This window comes from Talpa occidentalis, unplaced genomic scaffold, assembly GCF_014898055.3.
Source record: "Talpa occidentalis isolate TD23 unplaced genomic scaffold, MPIMG_talOcc4v2.1 talOcc4.2, whole genome shotgun sequence".
NCBI classification, from domain to species: domain Eukaryota; kingdom Metazoa; phylum Chordata; class Mammalia; order Eulipotyphla; family Talpidae; genus Talpa; species Talpa occidentalis.
This window is the reverse complement of record NW_023602073.1, coordinates 20,162,568-20,183,428: the sequence shown is the minus strand read 5'-3', so window position 1 is coordinate 20,183,428 and position 20,861 is coordinate 20,162,568. Positions and strand designations below refer to the sequence as shown.

General features: G+C 38.4%; 2 protein-coding genes across 2 annotated transcripts; both read left to right on the top strand.

Annotated features, from left to right (window-relative positions):
- Nucleotides 1-2,365: 2,365 nt before the first annotated feature.
- On the top strand, nucleotides 2,366-3,301 carry LOC119251024 (olfactory receptor 14J1-like). The gene has a single exon (XM_037518534.1). It carries the CDS (start codon nucleotides 2,366-2,368, stop codon nucleotides 3,299-3,301), a length of 936 nt encoding a protein of 311 aa, XP_037374431.1.
- Nucleotides 3,302-12,036: 8,735 nt separating this feature from the next.
- LOC119251023 (olfactory receptor 14J1-like) lies at nucleotides 12,037-12,972 on the top strand. The gene has a single exon (XM_037518533.1). The coding sequence runs from the start codon at nucleotides 12,037-12,039 to the stop codon at nucleotides 12,970-12,972; it is 936 nt and encodes a 311-aa protein (XP_037374430.1).
- Nucleotides 12,973-20,861: the final 7,889 nt, after the last annotated feature.

Sequence of the window (20,861 nt, the reverse complement as noted above, 5' to 3'; positions counted from 1 at the left end):
AAAAGTAATGAATAATATCTAAGAATCAACTAAATAGACACTTTGAGTCCTTTTATTTCTTCCTGCAGTTACACTTGTTATCACAGTTACAGCAACATATTAAAAATATTAGTTAGCTATTTATAATCTTTATAATCCATAATGTGACAGTTATTTTTTACATTCCCCCTACACACACACACACATACACAATTGGGTAAATACATAATTTATTTATACATGTTTATAGATAATCTAATGTTATAACATTCTTATATATTCAAGATACAGAAAAGATACATAAATTTTTAAAGATAAGAAAACTGTATTTAATTCTACTATGTGGCCTCTGTATAATCATTGCCAAGAGTAGATTTAAATTAATGGAAAGACCAAACAAATACTTCTGGATAATTCAAGTAATATTTCAATACATAGGAGAGGAATTCTTTTAGGTGGGTTCCATAAAGAAAAATAAGCAACCTTCTTCCAGACATATAGAAATGGAAATTTTGGAGGCTTCAGAAACCTCACCTGGTAAATTATAGTTATGATGCCCACATGAGTAAATGTGTCATGCTCACCTCTAGAAATTCAAGGGGTCACCTTCAAAGTCTCCTTTTAATATTATCTAAAATGGAATTACTTGGACATACTTAACAGTATGTTAACATTCCTGTGGATCACACAGACACACACAATAGCTGAAACAATCTCAAATAAGTTTTGCTTGTGTGTTCAAGGGACTGTCTCATCAATGTCAAGTTTTTTTCTATCAATCACAGACTTAAAGAATTTCCCAGTATTATTACGTAGTTCACTACAGAAGCTAGAGCAACCATCACCCTCAATTTCTAAGTAAATCATTACAGGAATACTATGGTTTCTGGCTGAAAAACTAAAAAGGAGACTCATTTTCCCATATGTTCTAGTCAGGCTAACAATCTATAAACAAGCAATAAACACAATCATTGTCTCAACATGTAGAAGTAATTATTGATGTTATATGTTTTACTTCTTTATAGTCTTTATTTTCTGCATATTCCACTTATGTGTATTTACATGTTTATTAATATGATTTACTTCTGTGTCATTCAAATAGTTATCAAACCTCATTTCAGATAGCAGTACTTCAGAAAGATAATTTTCAAGGTCACTTAAAATATCATGAAAATAAGTATTCAGTTATATCTTTATGGTTTGTCAACATTTTGTTACTGCCCTTATTTTAAATGGACACAGTTTTTCTTAATACTAATTATCCAAATAATTTAATAAAATGTTATCTAGATATAAAATTACATGGTCTAAGATGCAGAGTGCTTCGAAGTATTTCTAAACATTTGTTTTTTCTAAAGAGTATGCACATAATGGACCATATTGCTTGCATATATTAAGCTTTTTCCTTTTCTCATGAAATAAGGGTCATATTATTCTGCAATTATATGAATTTTATTAAAGTAACATTGATTTACAAGACTGCACAAGATTTCATATCTAGATTCACATCTTTTTCTTTTGAGATATACGTGACTATGAGGTGGCTTTCCTCACAATTTATAGCACTGAGTATTTTCTTTTTGAATCTTTACTAATGTGTTGGGTACAAAAATTATGTTCCACAAATGTACTATATTATATTAACTAGCAGAAGAGTAAGAGAGTTTTTTCAGCTTTGTATTAGTTATATCAATTCTCAAAAAAAAACACTGTGGAATGTCTATTCATTTCTAATTCACTTGAGAAATAGTATTTTTCAGACCAAAGTTTTATGATATATTATGTTATGATAATGGTTATACATCACAATTATTTGATAGGTACCATCAATTTGGTCTTTCATAATTTTATTTATTAAGAATACAAATGCTTAAAGTAAAAACATGGATTCTACACCTTAAAATTAAAACAAAATCATAAAATTGCTATAATAAATCCATTGTAATTGCAGTGGCATATGAAAAGATAGAATGATTAATCAAAAAAACTAGGCAGTGAAGACACATTTAAAATGTAAGTATATGAACTGTATAAAACTTTTTATATAAATCAACATTCAATGATCCAGTACTATTTGCAAGATTATATATTTTAAAACATATTGTATTGAATTTATTCCAATATACATTTTTCCTTTTCTTTGATTTAAGTGGGCAATACTGAAATTTATAATCCTCTTTATCCATGTTTCCATATCTGGGTCAAATTGTTGCTCTTGATTATTGCTATAAATAACTTCCTTCACATCAATGATGAAGTGATGATTACTTCAAGTAACTTTATGCCTAACTTCATTTAGTCCAGGTGGATTGCTAGGTTCAGTAAGAGATTTCCAATAGTCCTGTCTTGTCTTGCAGCCAACATCACTGGGAAATTAAAAAGGACTATGGCCAATTTCACTATGAGTGGGTTTCTTTTGATGGGATTTTCAGTAAAGCCTGAGCTAGAACTCATCCATGCTTCTTTGTTCTTAGTCTCATATATGGTGGCATTAGCTGGCAATATCCTCATTATCACAGCAATCTCCATAGACAATAGTCTCCACTCACCGATGTATTTCTTCCTGAAACATCTCTCCTTGTTGGATTTGTGCTACATTTCTGTGACTGTGCCAAGATCCATTTATAACTCTTTCACACATAGTGGCTACATTACCTTTGGTGAATGCATAGTGCAGTGTTTTGCTTTCACTATCTGTGGTTCTGTTGAGACATTTATACTCACGTTGATGTCTTATGATCGCTACGTGGCCATCTGCTTTCCACTGCGCTACGAAATCATCATAGATGTCAGCACCTGTGTCCATGGAGTCCTAGGCGCCTGGATCAGTGGGGTCATTGCTGGCGCCATGCACACAGCTGCCACCTTCTCCATGCACTTCTGTGGTTCCCATATCATTCATCAGTTTTTCTGTGACATCCCCCAGATCATGAAACTCTCTTGTTCTAACGAGTATATCAGAGAAGTTGGGGTTAGTGCCTTCACATTTCTTGTGGGCTCTTTTTGCATCACCTTCATTGGAATGTCCTACTTCCAGATATTCTCCACTGTGCTGAAGATGCCATCTGCAGAGGGCAGAGCCAAGGTCTTTTCCACTTGCCTTCCCCATCTCATTGTTGTCATTTTGTTTATATCCACCGGTGCCTTTGAGTTTCTCCAGCCTCCTTCTGATTCTCCAAGTGCACTAGACATTTTTCTCACGATTATGTACACAGTTGTGCCCCCAACACTCAACCCAATGATTTATAGTCTGAGAAATCAAGCCATAAAAATTGCTGTTAGAAAGGTTTTCCAAAGAAGAAAAGCTGATCTCTTTTGTTGAGACACATCTGTAAATACTTATTTGGGAGACAAGTACAAAACATATTGGGGCAATTGTTGACTTAAATAAATTGAGACAACTAATAATTAAGAGTTTTTTTATGAATGAATCAAGACTGGTGAATGAAGCTCAGACTCAATCTCCAGCTAAATCTGGAAGAGCTGTCCAAACTTTGAGCTCTTCAATAAGGATTTTATACAATTAGCAGGGGAAAAATGTCCAGGATCTTGGCAGGTGTCTGGTTAATGGATCTATCTGATGCCATCTATGCACTGAGTAGAACAAGGATGCTTGTTAAAATTTTCTGTACTCAGAGAGTTATCATCAGGGAACTAAGTTTTTTAGCCCTGCTATAAACCTTGAAGTTTGTCTTTCTTTGAAGTTAGTGATTTGCCCAGAAGGTACAGTGTCAATAATGTGCTTTTGCACCAAGAGCATTTTTCTCATGCACAATAGCTTCAGAGTCAGGCCAGTTCCATCTTCACCTTGATTTGTGTCCTTCAGTTAGGACAAAGGAGAATGTTTCCCAAACTGTTAGCTGTGGTTCACTAACCATGACACAGCCAGACAAGAATGTAAAGCTAAATAGAGAAATGATCATAAGGGAAAGTGTCATGTCACAAAATTGTCATAGATATGTGCTATCTTTGTAAGAAAAATATTCATACACATAGCTCACATAGCTCCACAAAGTTTACTCTTACAAATACAATAGGTAAAATTCTTCCTGAAAAAAGGCCAGGTGTGAATAAGAAAGAATTACCATCCTTTTACAGATTTTAACTTAATACTTCCCTTCTGCTCATTTCTGTTAGGATGATTGAAAGTGGTCAAAGTTTCTATTCTCATTTTCCCTCAGTTATACTGGAGTTTGGATACCACATGATGTCTATGAATTGATGAGAACACCCATTTTCCATGCAGAGTCCATTTTGCTCTAGCCACAAGGTGTCCTCCAGGAGCAACACACTGAGGTCACTCTGCATAAATATCATTATACCATTTCTTTGTCTCTTATGATTCAACTGAATAATTGCTAGTCATCTAGGAGGAGCTATTAATAGAATATCTACAGTGTCTGTGCCACACATATTTCAAAATGTAAAAATCACTCCAAAAAGAATTAAAATATGTATTTTAAAAATCATATGCTATCAAAAAGAACAGAAATGTTTGAAAAATATAAAGTACATATATATATATATATATATTTGTAGAGATCAGAATTTAAAAATCAATGGACAGATTAATCATCAAATAAAATAAGGGCAGACAGAATTGTGAACTGAAAGACAGGTGTTCAAACATTTTGTTTCCACCAAATAGATGCCAATGCTACCTCAGTTTCCCTCAGTTAATAAAAGGAAACAGAGTTTGAGGAAAAGGAAAGTGGTTTAATTTGTCGACAAATGAGGAAGGCAGCACTCATGTTTGAAAGACAACCACCCTGCTCTTTGGCAGAGGGCAGGGGTATTTTTACAAAGGGAAAAAAGGGGTAAGATAGACAAAGGTCTGCAAAGGGGAGGGGGAAGGATTCAGGACAGAGATGGGTGGGCACCAGCTTGCTTTTTTCAACTCCTTGGAAAGCAAGAAGACAAACCTGTCAAACAAGGGGGAAATTGCAAGGGAATGGGGGAAAATAATTTGCAAGGTATGCGGGGAAACAAACTTGTTAATTTTTTTTTTTAAGATTTATTTATTTATTTATTTATTTATTTATTTATTTATACAAGCACTGGGTACAGTAAGAAGTGCAGGAGGGTGAGAAAATCACCAGAGACAGAGTGGGGAAACAGATCAGGCAGACTGAAGAAATACACTGCTGAGGGGAGCTGCGAACCTGGCAGGAGAGGTCTGTGAGCCATGTGGGATCCTCACTGGCCTGCTGGGACCCAACCAGAGCTGCAGAGGCTGCGGGCAGCTTCATAGCCCAGCGCTCAACCGCTGTGCCACCCTGGAGGCCCAAACTTGTTCATTCTTATCTGAGAGTTCAGTAATTTGTAACTGCATCAAATGAACTGGCTGTGCAAAGCTGCCACAGCTCTGCAGCGCTTCGATGCCAGAGGAGGCCCACATGAGACTCCTGTGCTCACTTCGTCCTCTGCTGCTCTGCTCTGGTGAGACTGTAACTTGTATAATAAATAATAATTCAAAAATGAACAAATGGTATGAAGTGATAAACATTGAGACAGAGATTGAATCATAAATGAGAGAACTGAAGAGTCTAATAAGGACCTATTAAAAGTTCCAAGACATGGCCTGCCCAGTGGCACAGCAGGTTGAGCACCCTGCTGTGAAACTGTCTGCAGCCTTTGTAGCAGGGGTTTGATTCCTGGCTGGTCACTGCTCCCCTCAGCAGTGTCTTCGGTCTGTCTGCCTGTTCCGCTCCCCACTCTGTCTCTGGTGAATTCTCTCACCCTCTGGTGCCTCCGACCTGTACCCCAGTTCTTGTATAAATAAATAAAATCTTAAAAAAAAAAGTTTCAAGATATTAGTTCATCTATTTTAGGTGTTGATGGCATGAGCAACAAGTGATAGCTTAAAAATAATTTTTATGTTTTCTTCAATAGATAGCGTATGAGAAACAAAAATTGGTTAATATAATGAAAGTGAATTCACAAATACTTATTAAACCTATGAAATAACAGAGAAAAATGTTAGTTTACATGAAAATTTTACTGTTTTATCCTTTGCATTCAACAATCCATTTTAAATTACTTTACACAAAATGTGAGATAGAAATTGTGGTTCATTTTATTCAAAGTGATACACAACAGATTCAGGACCATTTTTGAGAAATCATTTCTTCAATTTCCAAGTTATTAATTGAGAAATATTATTTGTTGATGAATTTTACTTTTGTTATGTCAGATAATGATATAGATGTTGGAGTTTCAAATTGTTCAGTTGATGTTTGGGTTCATGCTTACAATATCAAATCCGTTAGTTACTGTTGGTTAAAGTAGATAATTATATTAAGTATTCCAAGTTTTCTAACTATTTTTTCAGGTTTTCTAGAATACAATCAGTGAAAGCTTAAATAGTGGGATTCAGGGAAGAATTTGAGGTTGTTGAACACAAGGAAGTGTTGGGAAGATGGTGCAAAAAAGAGGGCAAGGAAATTCTGTTCTTCCCAAACCCAACCCACCATCATGCATTTTCCTGAATTGTGCTCTTTATAATAAGCCATCAGTAGTAAGAAATGCACATTCCTGAGGTCTATGAATCACTCTAGAAAACCATTTAATAGGAAGAAGTGGAGCTACCAGATAGTAGCTAGTAAATCAGAAGCACAGGAATCCTTGAAGTTCAGTGGGTGTCTGAGTAGATGCCAGCCCATCAGGAGGAGAGGAGTCCTCAACCTGCAGGACCTTATTACTGGAAGCTCGGAGGCCCAGGCCAGTTAGGGTTAATTAGGCAGCTCAGTGACAGCACAGGCAGGGACTTTAGGAGAGTTAAAGAGGCTTCTGAGGTAAGGGCTGAGAAATTCAGGAGAGCTATTGATGGCAGTAAATTTTAAAGCTAATATTTAAGGCTAATTGGGAAAGTAAATTTTAGGAGACCTTGAGCAGAGGATGTAAAAGGAAAAACTCTAAGAGTTGGGAAAATGGGCACCTCTGTCCAGAGGAGTACAGCCACTAAGAGAAAGAGCCAATAACAAGCAAGGTGATGAGATCTTAGAATAGAAAAAAAGGTTTAAATATCCCCTAGACATGGGCCCCTGTTAGCAAAAGCAGACACCTTGTATTTGGTGACAGGTGACAAGAATAAACTACTAAGGCAATTATGTCATAAAGGTGCAAAAGTCATTAAGAATTTAAAATGCTACATTAGAAATATTCAAATTCAATGAAAGGAAGTAGTAAGGAATGAATGATTAATAAAGACATGAAGCGTAGTAAAAACATATGAAAGTGCCAGAAATGTATAATCATGTTATAAACAGAAATTTCAATGTATTAAAATGAGAGTTTACAAAATATAAACCACCTGAAATCTGTATAGTTTTAGAATTGGAAAAGGTTACATTTGTGAAATGATATCCTTGGATAAAGACATATTCTGTGATAATAAATACAGGTTGTCAACTATTGTATTAGGGCTTAACATTAAAACAATGAGTTTATTTCCATAACAACTAAATTTCCAATACACAAGCCATAGACCATACACAGGTTTAAAAAAATGGTTTTTAAACACTATTTCCTGACTCAGAGTGAAATTACATTGACATCTAGTGGCATAAGGTTAGGGGTAATTTGTTTGCTTCTTTGGCAGTAATTTATTAGTATTTATCCCTTTTCAGATAATGGACATGTCAATTAGATATTATAATAACACCTACATATGAAGTAAATTCATGTCTTGTTAATACAATATTAGAATTAAATGTGTCTTTTCATAGTACTGAAGGTAACGCAAATTATAATATTTTTAAAGAATCTTATCCAATAAATATAAATAAGCTGAAATTCCAGGTAGCAAGGTATAATCATTAAGTCAAATCAACAAAAAAGTACTCTGCAGGAATAATCAATATAATTGCATTTTTGGCCCCAGGATATTTACTAAGGACACCAAATGCCCAGAGAACCCAAAACTGTGCTTGTCCCAAAGAGATTTCATAGTCTAACCTCCAGTGGCCAAAGAAGAATTAAAATGGACTAACTTCTCCACAGGTCACATTTTTGTGAATGTGACTGAATTACTGAGATCAGGACTTTGACCTGAGTGTCAGCTGCTCACACCAACAGTGTCTCCTCCTGTTGAGGAAAAAAATGTTCTTGAATATACTCTGGTGAGTTTCCTTAGGTTTTATAAAATCATAGATTACACAGAATAATGGAAACCCCATAAGTTACTGGTTTTGAGGGGGTGAGAGAAACAGGCACTGTCATTCAGCTTCTTGAATATGAACTAATAATTGTGAGCTATGATTATTTCAGTGGAAATTAGAACTCTAGTGGAGCGCGCAATTCCCACCTCCGTAGAAATAGACTTTCTGTTTCTAAACATCATTAGAAGGAAATCAGTGTGAATTTCTTTGCATTTTTGGTCTCTTATAATAGTGACTAGTATGAGCTGGGAGATGCCTTCCACATCAGGAATCACAGAAAAAATGTTCAAATATGTCAGAAAAATTTAAAAAATGGAGAATAAGTCAACTATCCCAGGACAGCAAAATAAGCATATTTTCCATCTTCAAAATGTAAATGTCAAAAAGAAACTGTAGATAAAGACTGAAAGGCCACAGTAAGACTTACTTCTTGTTATAACCAGTTAAGTTATGGGGCAAGTGGAGAGCTTTTTGGGTCAGAATAAAATGGGAAAAAGCCTGGGAGGAATAAGGAAGTTTCCAGAGATAATGGCAACTAATTCCAAAGGGGAGTAATCAGACATCCCTAGGAAGAGGGGCAACAGGACATTCCTGGGTAAGGGCAATTAAAAAAAAAAAAAGGACTCCAAGATAAGTGCAGCAAAATGTAATTCTAGGCAGAGAGACATTAGGACAGAGTGAGTGAGACCCAGAGAACTAACCAATCACAGAGAGACTGAAAGGTCTTAGAATAATGACAGAGAGAAGGTGCATCTTCCCTGAGGCCAGACCCCAGGAGGCTTCCTTACCCCTTCCTGGCCTGGTTCCACAGCCTGGGAGTCCCACTTTGTTTCTCTGCCTTTTCTCCTTAATAAACTTTTCCTTACATCTATTTCTCTAAACAAATTTGCTTCTTTTTGCCTGCTTGCCTGAGAGTTGGTGAAGCTCCTGCTGTGGCTTCTTAATTTTTTTTTTTAAAGATTTAATTATTGGACCTGTCTGGTGACACAAGGGGTTAAGACACAACCTACGAAGCTCTCTGCAGCCACTGCAGCATGAGTTCGATCCCTGGCTAGCGAGCTACCCACATGGTGCAGCAGACCACTCCTGTCTCACCCGCTGCTCCCCTCAGCAATGTATTTCAGTCATTCTGCCTGTTCTGTTTCCCGCTCTGTCTCTGATGAATCCTCTCACCCCCTTCACCTCTGGACAGCACCCCAATTCTTGTATGTGTAAAGAAATAAATCTTTAAAAATAATAACTGGGTAAAACACACAACATTTCCAAGTGTGTCTGTAACAGGGTGGTTCCCAGGAAAAGAGGAGATTCCAGTTTTCCCCTGCCCTTCCTAAAGAAGGGTGGAGCTGTGCAGGGAGAAGAAGCTGGAGAGGAGACTGGGATAAGGAAGGAAGCAGAATGCAGAATGAGGAGACCTGGAGGAGGCACAGGGAGCAGAGACATGTGAAGAAGCTGCATTTGCTTCTTGGTCTTGGACTAGTTGAAACAGATGTGAGTGAGAGACCCGTGGGGATGTTAACAATGGTAGCATTTATCTTGATTTTGATTTTGCTCTTTTCAGTCCGGATTTGTCTGGCTGTTTCTGACCCTTTTTTATGGGCTTCCCCCAGGAGGAGGTGCCTTAGACTTGTGGCAGACTTTGGGACTCAGTGGCCCTGTTTTGGGCCAACCCTGTTTGGCCGGGCATTCACCCACGAGAAGATGGGTAACTTGGGGAGCTTGATTTGGAAACTATGTTCTTTCATTCTCTTTGCATCACACTAATTGTATTAAAGTTCCTTTCCATTAAGGGTCTTACACACTGAAGTATGTTTTGTCCTCATGCAGCAGATGGCAGAAGCTATTTAGAGTGACCAGTTTGGGGGTCTTGGGGTGTCCGTCCTCCCTCCCTATAACATATCTGATGATTTTTTTTTTGTTGTTGTTGGTTTCAATACGGGAAAATAAACAATATGCTTCCAGGTACATAGAAATGGAAATTTTTGAGGACTCCAAAAGCCTCACCCGGTAAGTTTCTTTTGCCACAGGTAAAGCCTGGATGAGAAAATATGTCATTTATCTCTAGAAATGTCAGGAATCATCTTTAAAGTCTCCCTTCAATATTGTCCAGAATGAAATTACTTGGTTTATCAGTCTGGGAACACTGGAACATACACACACAACTGCACATGGACATACAAACACACACACAGTAAAGCCGAACAGTTTTCAAATAAGTTTTACTTGTTGCATGTAAAGGACAGCATCGAATGTTCCAACCATCCCATCCATCTCAGACTTAAACCATCTTCCAATAAAATTACATCGCTCACTACAGAAGCCAGAAGCGTCCATCACCTTCATACTCTAAGTAAATTATCACAGGTAGACCAAGGATTTCAGGTTGGAAGACTCCTGTGTGTCTCAGGTCAGGCTAACAAATCTATAAACCAGCAATAAACACAATCATTCCCTTAGAATGATTAGTGTTGTTTTGTGTTTTATTTCCTTACATATTTTATGCTCTGTTTATTCCATTCTTGTGTATTTACACATTTTCAGAACACAATGTGTATATATCTTATTTTTATATCATCCAAATAATGATCAGATCCCATTTCCGAAAAAAAAAAAAAAAACACCTCATAATGAGAATTTTTAAGGCCGCCTGAAATATTATCATGAAAATAATTATTGTTATATTTTTACAATATGTTAATTATTTTGCTACTGCACTAATTTTTCATACATAATTTTCTACTATCAATTACAGATGATATACTTAAAATATTTTCTAGTTATAAATTTATACAATTTTACTTGGAAACTATTTCAAAGTTTCTGCTAAGCATTTGTTCTTTTCCTGAAAGAATGCACAGATTTGACCATTCTAGTTATATGCTTCAAAGCAATTTCTTTATTTTTATGAAATGAGCAGCATATTCATTAATTTTAATTGTATTAATTAATTTTAATTTCATTGAATTAATGACTTATAGCAGTAGGCAGGACTTCGGGCTCTACGATGAGACCCCTCAGATGTATGTTACCACAAGATCTTTCTTCATAATTAAAAGTATAGAGTGTATTATTTTTTATACTTAACTAATTTGTTGCATACAAAAATTGTTTTTCATAGTTGTTTTACATTAAATGTTAGGATAAATGGCATTTTCACATGTATATCAGTTATATTCTTTTTGTTTAAAAATATACTGTGGGATGTCTGTTCTATTCATTTTTCTTTGAGAAATGAATATTTTTTCAGATCAATATCTATGGTATTTTATGTCAATGAAAACAGTTATTTACATATCATAATTAGGAACAAGAATAGGTAATGTCAATTTGTTGTTTCATAAATGTATTTATTGAAAAAATAAATGTTTAGTAAGAAGATATTAGAATGTTTATCTACATAAATAAAAACAATTATTATATTGCCATAATAAAACCATTGGAGGAAGAATGAATATGAATGGAAAGAATTATGACTGGCAAAGAAGAGTAGGTAAGAAACATTTGTAAATGTGAGTTTATGAACTGTTTCATATTTTCACAAAAAAACAAAATGAAATGCTCCAAAGTCCTATAATAAAATTATATATTTAAAACATATTTTATTAACTATATTATACACATTAATTTACTTTTCATTACATTGAAATGTGGACTAATCAATTTCATCATCTTCCTTACCCGTGTTCTATGACTGAATGTTAATCATTTAAATTGAAAAAATATGATTATAAATAGAGAAATACGTTCACATTTTATGATGAAGTGGTGATTTCTTCAAGAGATTCATGCATATCTTCACTGAGTTCATGAAGTTTAGATGGCTAAGTAACAAAAATTTTCTTGCCAATGGTTGGCTCCATTTTATCTTGCAGCTAACAACACTAGGAAATTAATATGAAATATGGCTAATTTCACTCTGAGTGGGTTTCTTCTCATGGGCTTTTCTGCCAATCGTGAGCTTGAACTCGTCCAAGCTTCTCTGTTCTTAGTCTTATACCTGGTGGCGGTAACTGGCAACATCCTCATTATCAGTGCAATTTCCATAGACAATAGCCTCCACTCACCCATGTATTTCTTCCTGAAACATCTCTCCTTCCTGGACTTGTGCTATATTTCTGTGACTGTGCCAAGGTCCATTTACAACACTTTCATCCACAGTGGCTACATTTCCCTCGAGGAATGCATAGTGCAGTGTTTTGCCTTTGCTTTCTGTGCCACTGCTGACCTGTCCATGCTGACAGTGATGTCCTATGATCGCTACGTGGCCATCTGCCTTCCACTGCGCTACGAAATTATCATGGATGCCAGCACCTGTGTTCATGGACTCCTAGGTGTCTGGATTAGTGGGGTCATTTCTGGAACCATGCACACAGCTGGCACTTTTTCCATGCACTTCTGTGGTTCCCATATCATTCACCAGTTCTTCTGTGACATCCCCCAGATCATGAAACTCTCTTGTTCTAATGAGTATATCAGCGAGTTTGGGATCAGTGGTGTCTTATCTCTAATGGCCTTTCTTTGCATTGTGTTTATTGGAGTGTCCTACACACGGATATTCTCTACTGTGCTGAGGATGCCATCTGCTGAGGGCAGAGCTAAGGCTTTTTCCACTTGCCTTCCCCACCTTGCTGTGGTCATTTTGTTTATATCCACCGGTGCCTTTGAGTTTCTCAAGCCACCATCTGACTCTCCAAGTGCACTGGACATTTTGCCCACTATAATGTACACAGTTGTGCCCCCAACAGCCAATCCTATGATCTACAGCCTGAGAAATCAAGCCATAAAGGCGGTTCTAAGGAAGATCTTCCAAAGAAAAAAAGCTGATCTATTTCGTTGATGCACATCTATTAATTCTTGTTTGGGTGAGTATTTCCAAATATATTGGGCAACTTTTGACTTAAATATGTTGAGGCAAGTAATAATTAAAAGATCTTATAAAAAAGAAAAAAAAAAAGACTGAGACAAGTGCAGGAACAATCTCCAGATTATCTGGAAGAACCACCCAAACTCTGAGCTTTTCAGTGATGATTTTTTTATATAATTTGCAAGGATAAAATGCCCAGGATCTGGGCAAGTGTCTGCTTAACTGATCTCTCTGATGACATCTATGTAATGAGAACAAGAACAGTTGCTAAAATTTACTCTATTTAAAGGTTTATCATCGGGAACTAGGTGTTTCAGCCCTGGTATAAGCCTCAAAGTGTGTCATTCTTTGAAGTTAGTAATTTGCCCAGAAACAGCAATTTCCAAAATGCTGCTTTTCACAAAGAGCTTTTCTCCTGTGCAGTAGCTTTAGGAGCAGACCAATTCCATCTTCACTTTAACACCACCCTTTAGTTGGGATCAAGAAGAATGTTTCCCACAGTGGTAGCTGTTGTTTACCAAACACCACCAAACAAGACACAGCCAGCCACATATTTAAAGCTAAATAGAGAAATGATCATAGGGAATGTTGTCATGTCATAAAATTGTCAAGATGATAGAAAATAGTAAATAAAGAGATTCACTGCTCTTTTTCCCTGAGTTACACTGCAGTTGGAATATCACATGATTTCTATGAACTGATGCAAACCCCTGACTCTAGCACCCATTTCCCGTGCAGAGTTCACTGTGGTCTCCCTGCCATGAGGCCTCCAGGAGCAATAGACTGAGGTCACTTGGCAACAATATCATTGCACTGTTTATTTGCCTTATCTTAAGATGCAATTAAATAATTGCCAGTCATATGGTAGTAATTATTGAATAACAGAATATCTGTGAGTGCTTGTGAAACACATATCTCTAAATGTAAACTAGACTCAGAGAAAATTTAAAAATATTATTTCATTATAAAATCCATACACTATCAAAAAGAATATAAATATTTGAAACATACACACACATACATTTTGTAGTGATCAGAATTTAAAAATCAATGGATGGCTTAATCAGCAAATAAAATGACAGAATTATGAACAGAAAGGTAGGCGGTCAAACATAAATAGTTTCCAGCAAATGAACAAATGGATGAAATGAAGTGATAAAACAATGATAAAGAGATCAAATCATTAATGATAGGGAGAGTCTAGTATTGACCTATTAAAAGTTCCCAGACATCTTCCCCAGTTATCTGTTTTCCCTTGATTTGTGGGAATAGCAACACACAATATTTAAAAAGTTTGCATAAGTTGTGAGGTAGAAGTTGTGGTTCATTTTATTCACAGTCTTAAGCAGCTGATTCAGAATCATTAATTGAGAAGTAGTCTCCTCAATGAATTTCAGTGTCATTAATTGAGAAATATTGTTTGCTGAGGAATCATTTTGTTATGTCAAGTGATGAGATAGGTGTGGGATTTTCAACTTGTTCAACTGATGTTTGGGTTCATGCTTATAATATCAATCTATGTAAATTACTATAGTTTAGTAATAACTTAATATATTAACTACTCTATTCTTCTAGATTGTCTAGCTTCTCTTGACTGTTTTTATTTGTACAAACTTTAGAATCAGTTTTCCAATCCCAAAACATACCTGTTGAAATTTTGTTTGTAATTACTTTCATCTATAATAAAGGAGAAAAATTAAAAAAGATTATGTCCCCCAGTCCATGGTCAGGAAACTATTTGCATTTATTGAAATTTTTAAAATTCTCTCATCCATGATATGTAATTATTAGTGTAATGGCTTTGTAGATTTTTTAATACTTAAATTAATTTCTTCAATGAAAATCTTGCATTTAACATATGTAAATGTCATGTGTTATTATCATTAAAAATCAACTTGTGTGTGTTCTATGTTAAGTTCACCACTAAAGCTCCAATTCTGTTCTTCTCTATACAACTGACACATTGTACCTGATTTACCCACTCCTTTTCCCCTTGCCCTTCCCCTCTGGTAACCACTAATTGGTCCAGAAGTTTGTTTTTGTATTATTTAGTTTTCTGTTTGTATGGTTTATCTATATACCACATTGAGTGAAATCCTACTGTATAAGCCTTTTTTATGACTTATTTCACTGAGCATAATACCCCCAGGTATGTTGGGGAAAATGGCGGAGTTCACACTAGACACCTGAGTGCTACTCCATTGCGTGATACACCACAACTTTTTAGTCAATCATTTGCCCTTGGGCATTTAGTTTTTTTCTTACTCTTGGATATTGTAACATAATACTACAATAAACATGGTGGCACATAAATCTATTTGATTTAGTGTGTTTGTATTTTTTTGCATATACCCAGAAACACGATAAGGAGATCATATGGAATTTCTTTTGTCTTCTGTTTTTTTTTTTTTTTTAAGATTCATTTATTGATTTACAAAAGCACTGGGTATAGTCAGAAGTGTGGGAGGGTGAGAGAATTCACCAGAGCCAGAGTGGGGAGAAGAGCAGGCAGAAGGATTGAAGTACACTGCTGAGGGGAGCAGCAGGTGGCAGGAGAGGTCTGTGCACCATGTGGGACCCTCACCCAGTGGCTGGGGAACAGCCAGGGATCACACCTGCGCTGCAGAGGCTGCGGGTAGCTTCGCAACCCAGCGCTCAACTGCTTCGCCACCGAGGACGTCCCTTGTCCTTTGTTTTTACTTTTTTCATTATTGCTCTGCAACACAGCTTATGATTTAAGGGACTAGGCTCACACCCCTCCGATGCATATTACCACCCACCTCACCATCTCATTAGGAGACCTGGGGCCTCCTCATCTCACCCTCACCCTTCCCAACACTAGTAGCCCAGGATTTGCTGTGATTCCACCTTCCTTCCCTCTTTTCAGAAGGGTCACTGGGAAGCAACCTTCAGAGTTTCTTTCAGGATGGATCCAGTTGCTGTCTCTGGCCAATATTCCTTGCAGTTTCTCTCAGGCAACAGACAAGCTTTCTGAATTTTCAGTAACAAAATATCCCTTTCCCTAGTTTTGCATCATTTTGGGCAGAGCATATGTTGAAAAAGAACAAGATATTTTTACTCAAACACATTTCAATCTTACTGAAATAATACTCTGTGCATGATTGTCCCTCAACAAATGAAGGAATTTGCACTCACTTGGGCCCAAATACATTAAGATGAAAATGACACCCTCTTTCCCATAACAGAATACTTAAATGCTCATCCTTAAAAACACTCTTCTTCCTGTAATACTGTTAGAAGGGGGAGCAGCCCATCCTACTTTTCCCTGACCTTTGTGATCAAAACATAGAGTCTGCTCCTTCATAATATTTCTTTTGTCTTCCAGGGTATAGCAAATAATGTTTCATAGATACCAGTATTTTACAGATTTTTTTATGAATCTAAACATATATGTCATGTTCTTCAAGAAGTATGTTGCCACAAGTCAGATTGTTATGACCTTAAAAATATAGTAAGAGGGCGTCCCTAAGGGTGCAAGGGGTTAAGACACAACCTGTGGGGCTATCTGAAGTCGCTGCAGCACAAGTTCAATCCCCAGCCAGGGCTACCCCCATGGCACAGCAGACCTCTCCTTACTCGCCTGCTTCTCCCCTCAGCAGTGTATTTCAGTCAGTCTGCCTATTCTGCTACCCACTCTGTCTCAGGTTAATCCTCTTACCCCCCACACCTCTGGCCTACACCCAGGCTCTTGCATGCATAAATAAATAAATCTTTAAAAAAGAATATAGTAAGATATCTCTAGCTCAATTGTTTAGCTTTTCAAAATATCAACTTAATATATATTGTTTTTTAAATGAACTTAACAGGTGAGCTGGGAAGTTCCTCCATGCCAGGCCCCTTCTGGCCAGCAGTCTGAGCCCAAAAGGGGAGCAGGCACCCATGGGCAGGGCAGACCAGGCATGGAGGAGAGTGCATGTCCAACTTGCCATCTTAGAACAGGGACCTTTCTTCAATAAAGACTGCTTGAAACTGGTAAAAGTCTCCCCATGGAGCCATAGGTGAGCTGGAAAGTTCCCCCACACCAGGCCCCTTCCCACCAGGCCAGCAGTTCAAGCCCAGAGGGGGAGCGGGCACCCACAGCCGGGCAGACCGGGCACGCAAGAGAGTGTGTCTCCAACTTGCCATTTTAGAACAGAGACTTTTCTTCAATAAAGACTGATTGAAACTGGCATAAAGCTCCCCACGGAGGCAGAGGTGAGCTGAAGGCCTCCACAAGACTGGTCACCCCTGGCAGGTAGTGGAGCCCAGAGGGGGATCCAGCTATTTAGAGCCCAGATTGTAATCCAGCAGCTCCACCTCCAGGGAAGTCTGTGGGACTTCAAAACACACCTTTGGAATTAAACAAACACAGAAGGAGGAGATATTCTCTGACAGCAACCATTAACATACTCAAAGTACCACTGCCTCACTGGACTTCTGGCATAGCAGTAGTTGACTCACTTGAACCACCAGTTTCCAAAATTGCAGAAAGAGCACACTAAAACGATGCCAGCCAGTACCAATGACACAGTGTCCCAACGCATTGGGCAAATTAGAAAACATGCAGCAGGGAGAAGAAAAACTACATGCAACCTAGCAACTCCTCAGGAAAAAGACACACCACCAAAAGAAAACCACCCACCAGATTGCAACGAGAGTGACCTGGAAGAACTTTTGATCCTTGCAGAAAGAGAATTTAAAACAGCCATGACTGAAAAACTGAAGGAAGTAAAAAATGATATGGGGAAAATAATCAATGATCAGACGAATAAAATTGATTCCCTAAAGAGGGAAGTAAAAGAAATGCAGGAGATCAAAGAATTCATGGAGGAGCTAAAGAACTCTGGGAAAAGCAGTGAAAGCAGAATAGATGAAATGGAAGAATGAATAAGTACTCTTGAAGACACAGAAATAAAAAGAACCAAAACAGAAAAGGAAAGATATGTACAAAGGAAAAAGATGTTAACATATCAATATTAACTATAAATGTAAATGGACAAAACTCTTCAATAAAAAGACACAGAGTTGCAGACTGGATTAGGAAATAAAACCCAACATTTTGCTGTCTCCAGGAAACACATTTAACTACAAAAAGATAAAATAGACTCAAAGTTAAAGGACTGAAAACAATCCTACAAGCAAATGGACCAAAAAAGAAGGAAAACAGCTATAATTATATCAGATAAAACAGATTTCAAACTCAAAAAGGTAAAAAGAGACCCCAACGCTCACTACATTATGATGAAGGGGACAATAATTCAAGAAGAAATAACACTTCTTAACATATTCCAAATGAAGGAGCACCAAAATATATCAGACAATTATTATCATCTCTGAAAACAGACAAAAGAGAAAACACATGTAGTAGGAGACTTCAACACACCACTATCAACAATGGATAGATCAACGAGACAAAAAATACGTAAGGACACTAAAGCTGTAAATAAGGATCTAGAGAGCTTGGGCTTAACAGACATCTATAGAACACTAAACCCAAAAAAATCTGAGTACACATATTTCTCAAGTGCACACGGATCATTCTCCAGGATCGATCACATACTGGGACATAAGACAAACATCAACAGATACACCAAGATCAAAAGCATACCAACCATCGTCTCTGACCATGAAGGCATCAAACTAGAAATAAACGATAAAAGGAAGGCAAGGCACTCTACTACCTCATGGATTTTGAAACCCACTCTACTGGAAGACCACTGGACTAGTGAGGAGATCAAAGAAGAAATTAAAAAACACTTTGAGTTTTTATCAAGATTATTTATCAGGGGGGCGGAGCAACATGGCGGCGAGGAGACGCTGAGAGTAAGATCTCCCATTAAAAAAAGTGAATAGGGAGGAAAAGCGGCAGGTCCCAGTGAGAACTGGGACACGGAAGATAAACGGGTGACGCCAGCGAACTGCCCAAAGAAGAAAGTGGACATAAAAGAGGACTAGAAGGGAGGGAAGTGCAGAACCCTGCTCCCCTCCCCCGCCCACAGAGGCGGCACTCTCCGACCGGCAGAGAGGAGGAAACAACAAACCAAAACGGCCAACAAGAAGAAACGACGCAGCAAGCGGGACTGTGAGTGGAAAGGAACTATTGCAGCCACCACACCCCGTGAACGGGAGCTGAGGCGAACCCTGCAGGATCCACCGCGGCGGTGAGCGAACGGCTCCTGGCGCCATTAGAGAAGAACAAAGACCCCGGGAGACGCGCACACAGCCCAGGCTGCCAGTAAGCTGGCACAGGAAAGCGGCGCGCTCGGCGCGCTTGAAAAGCAAGTGCAGACCTGGATCGCGGCTGCCCAGGTCCCCGCGCCTGCGACCTAGGCTTGCAGGGAGACTACCTAGGCTTGCGGGGAGACGCACGGAGGTCCTCACTGAGGTGAAGGTCCCTCCCTGAGTGAGCAGGAACCAGGCGCCCAGGCACGGGAGCTGTGCAAAAGGCGCCATTCCCGCGCCACTGAACTGGGCTACAGCCCGCATCCTGGAACTGAGGGCTTTGAACTGAGACCCGGGGCACGAAAATTCGGGGCGTGGTTTCTCCACGACAGTGGGGCACAAGGCAGACACAGCACCCCAAAGCTGTTGAGGTGTACCCTACCATTCCCGCTCTGTTCTCTGTCCCACGGGGTGGGGGGAGGCGAAAAACAGCCCCCCAAGGACAATAGGAGAGATCTCTGGCGCCACCTAGCGACCAGGAAAAAAAAAAGTCACTAACACCCTATAAAACAGGACATTTGTTAAGACTGCTTGAAAAGGGCAGAAGGTTTCTGGAGGACCCAGTGGCCAGCCGGGAAGTTATTCCACGCCAGGCCCCTTCCGACCAGCAGTCTGAGCCCACAGAGGGAGCAGGCACCCACGTCCGGGGCAGACCGGGGGCGCAGAAGAGTGTGCCTGAAACCGGAGGCGCAGGGACTGCATCCCGCTTCGCCATTTGAGAACAGGGACATTTCTTCAGTAAAAACTGCCTAAAACCAGCAGAAAGCTCCCCCAGAAGACAGAGATGGCTCCTGGAAGAGCCAGAGGGGAGCGGAGAAGTTCACCCAAGATGTCAGTCAGTCCGAGCAACAGAGTGTCCCAACGCATACGACAAATTGGAAAACAGACAGTAGGGAGTAGAAGAACCACACGCAACCTAAAAACTCCTCAGGAAAGAAGCACACCACAAAAAGAAACCACTCCCCAGATTGCAACGACAGCAACTTGGAAGAACTTCTGAGCCTTCCAGAAAGAGAATTTAAAATTGCAATGATTAAAAAAGTGATAGATCAGAAGAAGGAAATTGAGTCCCTAAAGAGGGAAGTAAGAGAAATGCAGGAGATCAAAGAATTAATGGAGGAACTAATGAACTCTGGGAAAAGCAATGAAATCAGAATAGATGAAATGGAAGAACGAATAAGTAATCTTGAAGACACAGAAATAAAAAGAACCAAAACAGAAAAGGAAAGAGAAGTACGAAGGAAAAAGAATGAAAAAAGACTTCGGGAACTATCTGACTCCATGAGGAAAGGAAATATAAGAGTTATAGGAATTCCAGAAGGAGAGGAGAGAGATGTAGGAACAGAGAAAATATTCATGGATATAATTGAAGAGAACTTCCCAAATGCGAAGAAGGAGCTGAAAATTGATATACAAGAAGCAAGAAGAACACCAAACTTCCACGACTAAAGGAAAAACACAGCAAGACACATAATAGTAAAGCTCCCAAGAATCCAGGACAAGGAAAAAATAATGAAGCTGACAAGAGGGAAGAAACAGATAACATTCAAAGGAAAACCAATCAGGCTGACATCAGACTTCTCTGAAGAAACACTACGGGCAAGGAGAGAGTGGAGGGACATAGTCAACAGACTCCAAGA